Source organism: Hypomesus transpacificus, chromosome 14, assembly GCF_021917145.1.
Source record: "Hypomesus transpacificus isolate Combined female chromosome 14, fHypTra1, whole genome shotgun sequence".
NCBI classification, from domain to species: Eukaryota; Metazoa; Chordata; class Actinopteri; order Osmeriformes; family Osmeridae; genus Hypomesus; species Hypomesus transpacificus.
This window is the reverse complement of record NC_061073.1, coordinates 4,888,667-4,903,203: the sequence shown is the minus strand read 5'-3', so window position 1 is coordinate 4,903,203 and position 14,537 is coordinate 4,888,667. Positions and strand designations below refer to the sequence as shown.

Below are 14,537 nucleotides of genomic sequence, written 5' to 3'. Positions count from 1 at the left end.
GCAGGGGGCGGGGTCGCCGGGCGAGAAATAAACGGGGTATGTTCAAGAACCGATGGTGTTTCACAATAACTGTACAATGCAACCGTATCAATCGCCGTAGATTTAAAAATACAGATTGACAAACTACACTCTAAACTCAATTATCAATCATTACACCATCTGTCAACCAAGTGTACGGATATTGAAATGAGGGCAAGAATAGTAACACCATACCATTTAAAAGCATGTAGTTCAAGTAAGTAACATGTACAGTTTATATTGAAATACAGTATCTTTATTTTGATTAAGAGTGAAGCTGTAGAGAACAGTATCCCACCCATTAGTTTTACATCCCACTCTCACTGTGACTGACTGACAGTGTAAATAATAATAGTATAGGCATTCCAGTTAACCAATCTTGACCACAAACACAGATGTTTGTACCAGACACATACTAGGTAGTCATGTCCAACCTCTCTCGTATTAGTTTTAGTGTATTATTCTAGATCGTAACATTAAAATAAATAAAGACATTTGAAAAATACTGTACACGTCCATGTTTAGCACGCTCTAGTCTCATAGCTCATGATGTTTCTGACTGTAAACTTTACATATTGTTCAAATCACCCTTCTCCCTTGAAATATCAAAAGGAGATCCCATCCTAGATTTTATTTAAATTGAGATTCTATTAAAAACCATCATAAGACCTGAAGATCCTTGGATCTCGTCTGTGTCTGGGCAACACTTCTATACAGCCCGAAAAAATAAAAATAAATCATGTTTTGTGTAAGGCAAAACAAAAGTATTGTTTTGGCATAGTATTCACACCCAAATGTGTCAGCACCCTTTCTTACTATAGGTGTAAAGGCACTTTTCAGGATCCCCTTCCATCCCGGCATCAGAACTACCCTCTTGGACAAATATACAAGCCCATATAACTTATAAAACCATTTCTGATTTACTTGAGCAAAATGCTTGTTAAAATGATCCTCAGGCTTTATATTTATGCAGGGACTTTTAATCATGGATGATACGCCTAGCCGAATTTATTTGATTAATTGTTGATCTCAAACGTGTCATTATCTCAATGAAGTGATTTCTTGCTGCACCACGCACCTGCACGCTTTCGATGCTCGCTTAGCATCCCTTGTTCTTGTTCTCCACAAACCAGTGATCTTACAATAACATGAGAGTTCCCTGGGGAAGGTTGATTTGATTCATTTATCACTAGGTGATTTTTTAGATAGAAGAAAGGTGGACATGTTTTGCATTTATACAGTTTCCTATAATTGTGTGACCAATAGTACCCTCTGCTGGCCTATAAAAATGTCTTAACCAACAAAAAATTTCAAGCACCAACATTTGTAATAAAAATGTAAGGATAAAAGTGAAGCTGTTTGAGGTCCATAATGCATCTATCCATTGGTTGGTGGTGACTATAAAAAATTAAATAAAAAAAAACATTCCCCCAAATCACTTCAACACATCTTGGCACACTCCAAACTCACGGTGAACAGGGTTCTTAATACCTCTTTAGAAAGTTCTGTACAACTATTAAGAGTCAACGATGAGAATATTGTAAGGCATGCACATGTCCATGGTTAGGGAAGCACTTTCTGGAGTCCACCTTGTCCATCTGGTTCATGGCGTCGGACGCTGGTTCCTGTCATGGTGTGGCTCCTCCTATCTGGTGACCAGGCCGGACCCCTGTGTGGTGGTGACGTAGTGGGGGGAGTTGTCGTCGGCCACGGGGGGGACCAGGGTGTTGCCGTTGGTGGGGCTGCAGGGGGGGTTACAGGTGGAGGTGAGGCGCCGTAGGTACTCTGCGTGGACAGGTTTGTGACCCTGCAACACCCGGATGGCCTCCTCAATCTTGAACCACTTCCGTTTTCGACCTATGAAAAAAAAGGAGGGAGGAGCAGACAGGATCAGCCCAGAGAATGTGTCCCGCCAAACCCTCCCTGTCCATCAGGTACTAGTGGGGTTAAACTCTGTTGGATATATCATGTTGGTAGGAGTAAACGTATGCGTATAGGAAGAAAACACTGCGCGTGTGGTTTTGAACGACCACTGATGAAGTTGAAGACAAGTGACTGTGTTTCCCATTAAGAGTCTCTTACGCAACGAGATCTGAAATAAACATACAGTGACACCTCTTAACGAGCCCTGCACCCACAGCAGAAACGGGCCGTCATGACCGTCTTACATTCCTCCACAGCCTCCCACCAACCCTCCCATCGGACGGCATCCAAAAAAGAGGCCATCTGCCAGTCAGCTTTATTTATACATTTCCTGAAAACCACTTCCTCCCTGACTTCAATAGTGTCATCTTTGAAAACAGTATGTTAAGTCAAGGAATTCCCAGAACACCCTTTGACATTAAGAATTCTGCGTCAGGCGGGGTGGTGGGAGGGGTCAGTATGGACACTGACACCAAGAGATCCAACACAAGTGTGAGGTTTGGAGGAGGTGAGAGTTAAACAAGACAACTAGTGTGGAGCTCAGACAGAGACACAGAGAGAGAGAGAGAGAGAGAGAGAGAGAGAGAGAGAGAGAGAGAGAGAGAGAGAGAGAGAGAGAGAGAGACACAGAGAGAGAGAGAGACACAGACAGAGACACAGAGAGAGAGAGAGAGAGAGAGAGAGACACAGACAGAGACACAGAGAGAGAGAGAGACACAGACAGAGACACAGAGAGAGAGAGAGACACACAGACAGACACAGAGACAGAGAGAGACACACAGACAGACACAGAGACAGAGAGAGACACAGAGAGAGAGAGAGAGAGAGAGAGAGAGAGAGAGACGGGAGGGAGGGAGGGAGGGAGGAAGAGTAGAGTGACTGGAAAACAACTGTGGATAGCAAACATCCATGTCCCTTCTGAACAGGCTCAATTCTATTTATACTGGGTATGGGAGTGAAAGATCCCCACTTTGTCCGGCCAGCTACAAATATACTTATATTTTAAACCTAAAACAAATCACGGTTATCGTCTCTCGAGTCTAAAAAGAGAGAACAGGTGTCTGGTTCATTTCTGAATTTCTGCTTTGCCATTGAGCTGTTAATCAATAAAACAAACAAAGCCTGGAAGTTAAAGTTGTCATATAAAATGAACAACCAAACTCAGCGCTCACCACACAACAAAGAATGACGACAACAATTTCTTTACAACCGTTTTGAATTAAACAAGCAGCCCCTCCTCATTTACATTTAGTCATTTATCAGATGCTCTTATCCTGAGCAACTTACAGTAAGTACAGGCAAGTAAGGTGAGGTGCCTTGCCCAAGGACACAACGTCATTTTTCACTGCTGGGAATCAAACCAGCAACCTTCGGATTCCTAGCCCAATTCCCTAACCGCTCAGCCACCTGACTCCCATTTGATAGCCAGTCATTAACGCGGTCATTAAAGCAGTGCAGTTACTGACGGCTAACAAGTGCCAGACATGGACACAGGCAAAACCAAGTGTAAGCATATCCTCTAGTCAATATATTAGGGTCATAGGTCAGATGTCTGGGGCCCTATTGGCATGAATTGCATGTGTGAGGCCCAGTTGCTCATTTTCCAAAAGGATAAAAGACGCCCTCCTGCCAATCACAAGATCGTACTTTCTTGTGTTTTATGTCTCCAGTCAACGTATCCATATTCAGACGAGGTTTATCACCAGGCCTGTGCTCGTCCATACTGTGGCCCCAATCAAACTTTCAGAAGAAAATGGCCAACCCCCATCAGTCATCTCCCAGCAGGTGACAGGCATCCTGGGCCCCTCCCCAGAGGACACGGTCATGATCTCAGCTAGGAGGTGTGTGTCATCCGAGAGGGCCCTATAAAGATGAGGAACATCAAAGCTCTGGAAGCTTCACATGCAAAGAATAGTCTACACTCTGCGCCGAGAGAATGAGTCCAACTTTACATCAACCCCTTTCACCTCCGTGGTCTCATCAACCATGACGAGACGGGATGCGGACATTAGCGGTCCTCTCAGTTTAACCGACTTAAATAATGACTTGGAGGCCAGAGGCATGGACAACAACCCTGTCTCTGTGACTCAGTGCTAACTAGGATCCATGACCCTGAGAGATAACACTGCAGTGTAAAAACATTCCCCAAACCCCATTTCACACCCCAGGAGCAGTGGAGATCAACCCCCCCTTTGGCTGCTGAGTCACAAATGATCCTGTGTTCTATGTTTTGATGTCTACATCACAGACTTAGGGTGGGGGTTAGGAAGTGTGAGAACAAGATTAGAACGTTTTAAGCAGTCAAAAGAAGTCAAAAGGAGGAACAAAAATAGAGGGCAGGGTGAAATGCATTCCACCAACTCAGCTCATGTGTCTGGATAAGAGAGCCTCATATTCATTTTTCATTGAAACTTTATTTATTCATGGAGGAGAACGGTGTCTTTTTGTTTTTTTAAGGGAGCCCATGCAGACACTACTGCAGCAGATTACGCAACCCGCTCTCCCCAAGCAAGACCTGGTCTGGATGTGGAAGCCTACCGATTTTGAGCGAGTCCTCCCAGTCCTCCAGAGTCTCCGTCACGGTCAGGACGTAGACGTACGTCCTGTGTTTCCTGTCCTGGTTGTGCTAGACGGCGAGGGCGACACCAAAACAAAAACACCAAAACAAAAACACCAAAACAAAAACAAAAACACTGATTCATCCCAGCTTCATCGTTTCTGCATGCAGGCATTGTGTGACGTCTACATTGCTCTGTGCTTCCAACAACAGGACAGATGTCTATTTAGCCAAAACAGATATGTTTGGTATACGAGACAGACGTTGCCAGCGTCCGCGATCCCGCCGCAAGGTAAAGGCTTAATAACAAAGGTTGTCATGACAGCGTTGTCACGATGTGATGGTGGGTGTGACGTGCGGTGTCACTCCACAGTGTGTGGCGTGATTAGTCCGGCACGTATGGATTTACCTCAAACACTCCCAGGAGCCTGCCAAGCTTGCCCTTCACGCCAGCCTGCAGACACAGACACACACACAGAGAGAGACACAGACACACACACAGAGAGAGACACAAACACACACACAGAGAGAGACACAGACACACACACAGAGAGAGACACAGACACACACACAGAGAGAGACACAGACACACACACAGAGAGAGACACACACACACACACAGAGAGAGAGACACAGACACACACACAGAGAGAGACACAGACACACACACAGAGAGAGACACAGACACACACACAGAGAGAGACACAGACACACACACAGAGAGAGACACAGACACACACACAGAGAGAGACACACACACAGAGAGAGACACAAACACACAGAGAGAGACACAGACACACACACAGAGAGAGAGACAAACACACACACAGAGAGAGACAAACACACACAGAGAGAGAGACACAGACACACACACAGAGAGAGACACAGACACACACACAGAGAGAGACACAGACACACACACAGAGAGAGACACAGACACACACACAGAGAGAGACACAAACACACACACAGAGAGAGACACAGACACACACACAGAGAGAGACACAGACACACACACAGAGAGAGACACAAACACACACACAGAGAGAGACACAGACACACACACAGAGAGAGACACAGACACACACACAGAGAGAGACACAGACACACACACAGAGAGAGACACAGACACACACACAGAGAGAGACACAGACACACACACAGAGAGAGACACAAACACACACACAGAGAGAGACACAAACACACACACAGAGAGACACAAACACACACACAGAGAGAGACACAGACACACACACAGAGAGACACAAACACACACACAGAGAGAGAGACAGACACACACACAGAGAGAGACACAGACACACACACAGAGAGAGACACAGACACACACACAGAGAGAGACACAAACACACACAGAGAGAGACACAGACACACACACAGAGAGAGACACAGACACACACACAGAGAGAGACACAGACACACACACAGAGAGAGACACAAACACACACACAGAGAGAGACACAGACACACACACAGAGAGAGAGACAAACACACACACAGAGAGAGACACAGACACACACACAGAGAGAGACACAAACACACACACAGAGAGAGAGACAAACACACACACAGAGAGAGACACAGACACACACACAGAGAGAGACACAAACACACACACAGAGAGAGACACAAACACACACACAGAGAGAGACACAGACACACACACAGAGAGAGACACAGACACACACACAGAGAGAGACACAAACACACACACAGAGAGAGACACAGACACACACACAGAGAGAGACACAGACACACACACAGAGAGAGACACAAACACACACACAGAGAGAGACACAAACACACACACAGAGAGAGAGACAGAGGCACAAACACACAGAGACAGAGGCACACATACACACACAGAGAGAAAGGCACACACACACACACACACAAAGACAGAGGCACACACACAGAGACAGAGGCACAAACACACACACACACATAGAGACAGAGGCACAAACACACACACACACACAGACAGAGGCACACACAAACAGAGTCAATCAGGTCCATGAAATGCAGTGACTGGACAGTCTCTCAAATAAACCATAGATTAAAGATAGCATTAGAATGTCTCAACAAACAAAACACCTTTGCTGGTGACCACCCCTCCCCTCCCCCTCCCCCCCCCCCAGTCAGAGACAGCCCCCAAGGCTTGACAGCCACTAACAGACCCTGATGGGAACACCTACTGTGGGATATTTCCATGCTGCTGGAATTTCAATGGAGCCCAACACGTGATGTATGGATGGGTACACAGTGTCTCTGCTCCTGCCACTGGCAGCATCTCGCCTGCCCTGTGCTGACCTATTAGCCTGCTGGGCTTGCAAACCGTCTGCTGAACTGTGTAGCTGTCTGCCTGGCTAGATTGAATGTCTGCCTGGCTGTCTGCCTGGCTAACTTGACTGTCTGCCTGCCTGGCTAACTTGCATGTCTGTCTGGCTGGTTGTCTGCCTGGCTAACTTGACTGTCTGCCTGCCTGGCTAACTTGACTGTCTGCCTGCCTGGCTAACTTGCATGTCTGTCTGGCTGGTTGTCTGCCTGCCTGTCTGCCTGGCTAACTTGACTGTCTGCCTGCCTGGCTAACTTGACTGTCTGCCTGCCTGGCTAACTTGCATGTCTGCCTGGCTGGTTGTCTGTCTGTCTGCTTACTTGTCTATCTGCTTTGCTGGCTATTTCACTGTGCTCACCCTCTCCTGTAGGTATTGGGATCCACATCAAACCTGAACCTCTGTTTCAGAAGCAGTCTATAGAGTTTATGTGTTCCCACGGTGGAGAACCGCTGGCAATAGTCTGAGACATAACTCCCACAGTACAGAAGTGTCACAGGAAACATGATGTAGCTTATGCATGAGAAAATTATTAAAAGATTCATGTGACTCCCTGGCTGATTGAGCTAGCCTGGGTATCTGGCTGCACGCTAGGACCCCGCCCCCACACGGCTCTCTCAAACCCAGGGGTGGGCCTCCCTCTGGGTTGGCTTCCTGTGAACCCCAGGGTACCCCCAGAGGAGCTTGGGTTACAAACAGCTCCCGAGTCCAGTGACAAACAGAGGTCAGCTGATATTATTAATATTATTCAAGTATTACTACGGTTATATTGAAGCTCACTGCCACCAGGGTGTAGTCAGGGACTTTCAGAAAGTTTTACGAAAAGACCAGGACAAAATCCTCCCTCAGAATAGAAAACCTTGACCCTGACTAATGACTTCTCATTTGACTAGTTACTCTCCAGCGTGTGCACACAGACACAGACTGTTCTGTACATGTAAACAATCCGTCTGATAGGATCCAAACTGTGTGAACATAAATGGTGCGAATTAAACGGCTCTTGGGTAGTGGAGTGGAGGTCTTGTACCTGACAGAGCAATATTAAGAGTGGATCCCATGTGAGTCATGAGCTCCTAACAGATGATGTTGGTGTCCTACTCCGTTAACCCTATTCATGGACACGTCTTTCTCTGTAGGACGATGTCTGTCACCCGACACCTTGTCTAAATGTCACCGCCATACCTTACAGCTGTCAACACTACTCCCTCAGGCACAGAACCAGGCGGTCCCCTCTGGCCCAAACCCCTCTCACTTAGTCAGTAAACCATTAGCTAGCTAGCTAGCTAGCAGCCTGCGTCAGAAACCAGGCTTGGAACTCCAGGTCTACCATTCAAGTTGGACACATGACAATGAAAATGCCATTGCTAGGTGTGTGTGTGTGTGCCAGTGCATGCAATGGGCGTTAGCGCTCCCTACCTCTTCGTACACCTCTCTGACGGCAGCGCCGCACGGCTCCTCCTCCGGCTCCATGCCCCCTCCTGGGACGATCCACTGGTCTGGGTGGCGACTGCTGCTCACCAGCAGCACCTGGAAGGCGAGAGGAGACGGGCGGGTCACGACCCAGCGACAGAGAGGCATCACTCGGATGGCGCTGACGCCCAGGGATTACGCTAGCTGAGGCTAACAGACAAGATGAACATTTCAAACCTTGCGTCGTTTTATTAATGGCCTCAAGACTTTGAATCGTGAGGTCATACGAGACAAATCGTAGTATTGCATTCTGATGATTGACAGGACCCACAGAACAGTTTAAATTACTTGACACTGCGGTTCTGCAGATCCTTTCTGCCCACTATCATGGAACCAAACACCCCGTGTCGGATTGCTGGGTCCCGTGGAAATGCTCCCATACAGAATGTCAACATTGACTGCCCTGCAGCTGTGAAACAAATCAAGCACACCTCCAATTACCTTTACATAAAGTAATTAAGGTTTAGGGAAAACCGCCACACAAACGTAGGACATAGAGGAGGCTCGCTTGTTGAGTGACCTGCAAAGCCTGATTTAGAATTTACGCAATCAGTTGATCAATCAATCATTCGAAAAACTATTCCAGCCATGGTATATTTGCACTGAATCTCTAAAGGGTGCAACTGCTTGATGGGCTAGAATACCTCGGGACTGACTATGTAAGCAGTCATATTTCCCTGGAGTCACTCATCATAAATAAAAAGGTCTGACAGCGGCCGTTTCTCTCTCAGAGGTCAAGGCACACATCTCAGATGTCCAGCTGAGCCTAATGACTGATATCTGGATCTACCCATACCCCTAGACAGCAGGTTAAGAGCTTGAAGTCCTGGGAGGCAATAGCCAGCAGGTTATGGGATTCTAGTCCTTGGAGACCCTACCCAAATGGCTTTGTAGCCTAATAAATGCAATAATTCATAACCATGTCATCAAATCTGATATGACAGTTGGACAATCAGTCACAACAATGAATATGATTTATATTGTTTCAGGGACACGTCATCTTACTAGTGCTGCTGTTCGTGAACCTGTTCCAGTGAAATGTTACGCAGTGCCCAATACACTTACTATGTATTAGTCACTGCAGTGAAGGCAAAAGCATAGCCCAATCAGTGCCAACTACAAATCAAACTCACCTCGACAACTATCAAATAAAGTTACCCTTAATAACTGTAAAATACTTTCCTGTAATTGATCTGTAATTGACCCATGTCTGGCCAGCACTGCTGCAGAGCTTAGACATCATGGCAACACAGTTCTCTGAATATGGCTAACGACAACATTTCTGTCTCAACACTAATACCAAGGATAGTCTTTGAGAGAGCAGAGTTCAGACCTACTTTAGAGACCAGTTTGCTAAACACAGTCAGGTTAACTAGCTGAGGGGGAAAAAAAAGAAAGAAACTGAAGAATTATTCAAAAGTTCAAAACTGACACTTAAGTTTAGCTTCCATCTTGATGCAATTTTGTCTAACCCAGTTATATTCTATCCATCGTACAAATTCCCTGAATTAGTGTGGATTGTCAAGTCGCTAAAATAGACCCAGCACCTTCAAAATAATTAACAACGATTAAAGTACAACTCAAGCAAAGACAAAAATACCTGTTTACAACCTGGGATTACTGAAATCAAATGCTTTAGGTGCACTCGGGTGTGCCGGCATCATAGAACGGCCAATGAGCCATCTCAGGCCTAACTCAATACACGCCAGCACGTTGGGTGGAAACATTGGCACCTCTCTCCCTCACACTCTTTCACAAGCACACACACACACACACACACTACACTTCACACGCGCACAGCCAAACGGGCTTTGTAAAAATCACTAGATCAGCAGTTGCCTTTCTACATGCAAACCCAAACAGCTTAGCAGAACAGCAGGATGACCCTGTCTGGCTTCAGAAACCCCTCAGACTGACAGCCTCATGGTGGCCCAGCTTGGACAGAGACACTGGAACGTGCCCTTTTCCACATACATTTCAACTGGACTTTAATAAATTATTTGGTAAATATCGTAACATGCATCAGCTGGTTAGTCTCATGGATATCGGAGTAGTTGTAGGATAAATTTAAGGATGTAATGTTATATTCTGAAAAGTACTGGTGCTAGCATTCCTTGCCAGCAGAGAACCCCCTCCCCACATGACCTATAGATGACACTAAGCTTACGTAGACAAACTGACCTAGGTTGACCATTATCATCCTAGAGGTGCAATAAATGTGTTAACCTTATCTGTGTTGAGTGAATCATATGGTCAAGCCTAGGGTCAGGGAACTCTGTAAGTTTCCATGTGCACTTGCACTCTGTCTCTGGGATCGATTATATTGACAACTGACATGCTGATGAAGGGACTTCTCACCAATAAATGGTCTTACCTGAAGACTGGGGAGTTAGACAAACTTAGTATTGCGATCAGACTTTGTCTCCTTGCTGGCAAGCATTACACCATTGTACTTTCTTTGAATCCGACGACTCTGTGCATTACTTGAGAAATGATCCTAACAGTAGTGTTTTGAACGCAGCAGCAGCCAGAGAGGACACCCCGGGGGTGCAGTTGCTGAGTGGCAGTGCTGCTAACGTGCACACACGAGCGGTTCCTGTATGATGTCGGGGGAAAGGACGCAGAACACACGGACTGATGTTTCTCTGCGGGAAACACAAGTCGGACTTCCTCCTCCTGTCTAGCAGCATTCAGCAGGTATATCCCCACCCCCACCCCAGTGACCCCACCGCCGCCACCACCACCCCAGTGACACAAGGAATCAGAGCCAATCCACAAGTGAGGGACAGGAGCTATGTGTGCTCGGAGAGGGGGGGGTGGGGGGCTTTTTACTACAGTGTCAGTAATCACAGGCTTCACCAAGGCACGTACTCTGTCCCCGTCACCCGAAAGGGGAGCAATGCAGAGTGTAAAAACAGAACGACAGTAACACAAAAAGGGTATCGGGAAAGCAGGGGGAGGTGAGGGTGTTTAGAAAGGGGAGAGGGAAGTATTTGGGAGAGGAGGGAGAGATGGACTGAAGAAAGAGGAGGTACTTAGAAGAAGGGGGGGGGGAGACAGGTGAGAGGGAAGGAGTTAGGAGAGAAGAGAGAGAGAGTGGATATCTGGGGACAGATCGAGTCTCCTCTCTATGTAGCTGATTTGGTGTTGGGCACATAGTGTGATCTCCCTGACCTCTCCCCCTCACTCACACTCAAAAGGTGCCTTATCTCCCCCAGTCATATCCCTGCCCCCCCCCCCCCCCCCCCCCCCCCCCCCTCGGTCACATGTATCCTTTGCCATCTCTCTCTGGAAATTCATGCACTGCACTGAAAGATGGTCCAATGACCACGTAGAAGACTGGCCCTGTTTTACCGCCTCTCTCACACGTAGTCACAAACTAACAGGTAAAAAAAACAATAACACTGTACGTTTTCCTATAGTGCATTTGTCGGTGCAAATGGGACGTTTTCATAAAGTATGTGCATAACCCTTTCTGGTATTCTGCGGTGCTTGAGCATATTCTTAATTAACACGTGTAAGGGACCCGAACATGGATTCACCCTATAGGGATCAGCTAACGTTTCCGACACCATTGCTGATGCCTGATTTCATAACAGACTCTCGTATTTATAGAAGGAGGTGTAGGCTACCTTGTATTGGGCCAAACAAGCTCAAACTCAACGTGTTATCGTAAATAAACTAACACCATCATTGCCGTTGAAATGTATATATAACCAATTGGATCCGCAACGGCCATAGCCTGAGTGGTGTGGGTACAATGGTCTTATCAAATAGTCTTAGTTGTGTCAGTATGATTCTAGTGATAACGTCACATCTAACTGTAGGCTATATAGACTATACTTCTCTAATCTTAAATCACACTGTTCCTGTACACACACACACACACACACACACACACTTTCGAAGACAACATTTAAATCCGTCTAGTGTGACTGAATAAAAGCATTGAGTCATTGTGAAATGAAATGATCGTGTTACCACCAGTAGCCTACTTCCCAAACCGGAAGACATGTCTGAAATAACATCAAAGTGTCATTTTAACACAAAGCAAGTAATAGTCAGGAGACCAATGTGTGTCAGTACATACGAGCACATTCTTATAAGAATTTTTGTTTGGGTCCTAGCTACTCTGGTTTACATGGAATTGGTGGTTACCACTGTCCCAACCTGCGAATTTGTCTTTTACTGCAGTATTCTCTATACATTGGGAGAGACAAACGTACGTGTCGCTTTGTCGGACAATGTGTTCTGTTTTGAACTTCCTAAGTTCTCCCATGAAATAACCATTATCGCGAATTCAATTAATTTGTCACAGTAGTGTCAAGACAGGTTTTGGAAAAAAAGATTCCCAGAAATGCTAAATTGTTTGACATAGATAAGTAGCCCGCTGGACTAATAACAGACACTGAATAACATGTTGTTTTTTCGGTCTGAAGAACATTAAACCAATAGCCTAAGCTACGTCTCAAGTGTTCATTTGCGCAGTGAGAAAAACTACACATTATGGTTAAGTGAACCAACCATGTTCGCACTTGCCTACCTCGTCCTCTTTTTCGTTCTTGAAACATAAACACGCCGCTCGTCTCTTGAACCCCTCGCCGTCATAAGTCCTCGTCTGGTTGGGCTTAAACTTCATCATATAGTCCCAATCTTCGTGTTACAAAAAGAAACGTGAAAGGTGGTTGCAATCAGGATAGCCTAGGGAACAGGACTCCAATGGCTGGCTAAAACCACGACAGCGAAGCCCCACGATATTCCCAAGCACATCTACTTACTCAAAAAACTGAACATGTCCAGCGTCCCTGACTATATCTTCTACCTACCATGGTTGTTACCCACACTGTCCACATGCATGGCTAGCGTCAACTGTGGTCAGCTATAGCTTCTCTGAGGACTGCCTCGGACAGCCCATATACAGTTTACCTATCAGCATCAAGCCAGCTACGTTGCAAGCCACGATTAGATGTCTGTTAAAGCGGATGATTAGGAGTTTTCCTAATTAAATCTGAATTTAATGACTCGTTGAGTAAATCTGCGATTGCACAATCTTAGAGTTTGACAACCAACATCAATAGAAACATTTTCGTTGATTAAATTGCTCTCAATCATGAATTAGTTCAACTGATCGATGAGCTTTTAAAACTACAAAGCATTGTGTGTTCACACAACATTCGAATTCATTAAAAATATATATTAAAAAAAGATTTTAAATACGATGACAAGATTGACGAAGTGATCGGTGTTGTTTGCATTTGCTAGTATGCTCTACTTCCCTCTGGTGGTGACCAAGCTTAAGTGCAAACCGACAACTGCAGCAAATCGATCTATGACACAGCATTACATTTTTTGGAGAATTGAAGATTTAGTGACAGTGCCTCTCGTGGATCCACATGGCTGACTTGTCTGTCAAGAGATGTGGAAAAGTACATACTTTCACACTTGAAATAAGACACACAGCTATCCTCTTATTAATCAACATTTTATTTACAGAAAAACAAAAGTATGCAGGTTGACTGTTGCCATAGCATTCCGAGAGCAGGAAAACAATTATCCTCTCCAGATTAATAGAAAGAATGAATTTACAAAACAGTGAATTCAACACACTTTTTAAACCAAGACCAACCGTGACAGGAGAGAGCCTTCATTCATCTACTTTGTGCCTGCTAATACAACCCACATTCACCACCTCTTCCCTCACCTTAACTTCCGCTCCTCCCAACCCCCCCATATCGCCAACAACTGACTACTCCAACGCAACCCTTATTTCATGAAGGACGCACAGCGATGAAGAATGATGTCTTGCGGCATGAGAAAAGGACGAATTTAATGGGAAAAAAAGGAGCAAGAGAACCATGTAGCTCGAGGGTAGGCTAATTAGTTGGGCGACTGCAGGAAAGATCCAAACAAAGATTAAAGGAGCAGACTGAATACCAAAACATATACCTAAAAGAGAAGACGGAAGTATGGAGCGCATACCCCACCCACAAGGTCACAAGCCTACATTATTCATGGTCTATGCTGACAGCGGTTGCAATTGGTTAATGTGATAATGGCGGAGGACTATTTTTCATGCGACTTTTTTTTATATATATATATATCTTTTTCCAAGTCGTATGATCGTCTCTGTACCCATGTTCAAGTCAGGTGGATTTTTAAAAGAGGAGTCGCTACACTATGTCGGAGACGTTCCTGTCAGGGTCTTCTACACAGCGGTC

The 14,537-nt window shown here is 45.6% G+C and overlaps 1 protein-coding gene across 2 annotated transcripts; it reads right to left on the bottom strand.

The window, feature by feature from the left end:
- Positions 1-256: 256 nt before the first annotated feature.
- Positions 257-13,576, bottom strand: nudt4a (nudix (nucleoside diphosphate linked moiety X)-type motif 4a). 2 transcript variants are annotated; one of them, XM_047033612.1, is made up of 6 exons: positions 13,146-13,576; positions 12,863-12,972; positions 8,266-8,376; positions 4,908-4,952; positions 4,480-4,567; positions 257-1,875 (listed from the first exon to the last, which is right to left on the bottom strand). In XM_047033612.1, exons 1-6 carry the CDS (start codon positions 13,174-13,176, stop codon positions 1,664-1,666), a joined length of 597 nt encoding a protein of 198 aa, XP_046889568.1. In that variant the 5' UTR covers positions 13,177-13,576; the 3' UTR covers positions 257-1,663. The 2 variants fall into 2 exon arrangements, with proteins under 2 accessions (XP_046889568.1, XP_046889569.1); XM_047033613.1 differs by having other exon boundaries at positions 13,098-13,575.
- Positions 13,577-14,537: the final 961 nt, after the last annotated feature.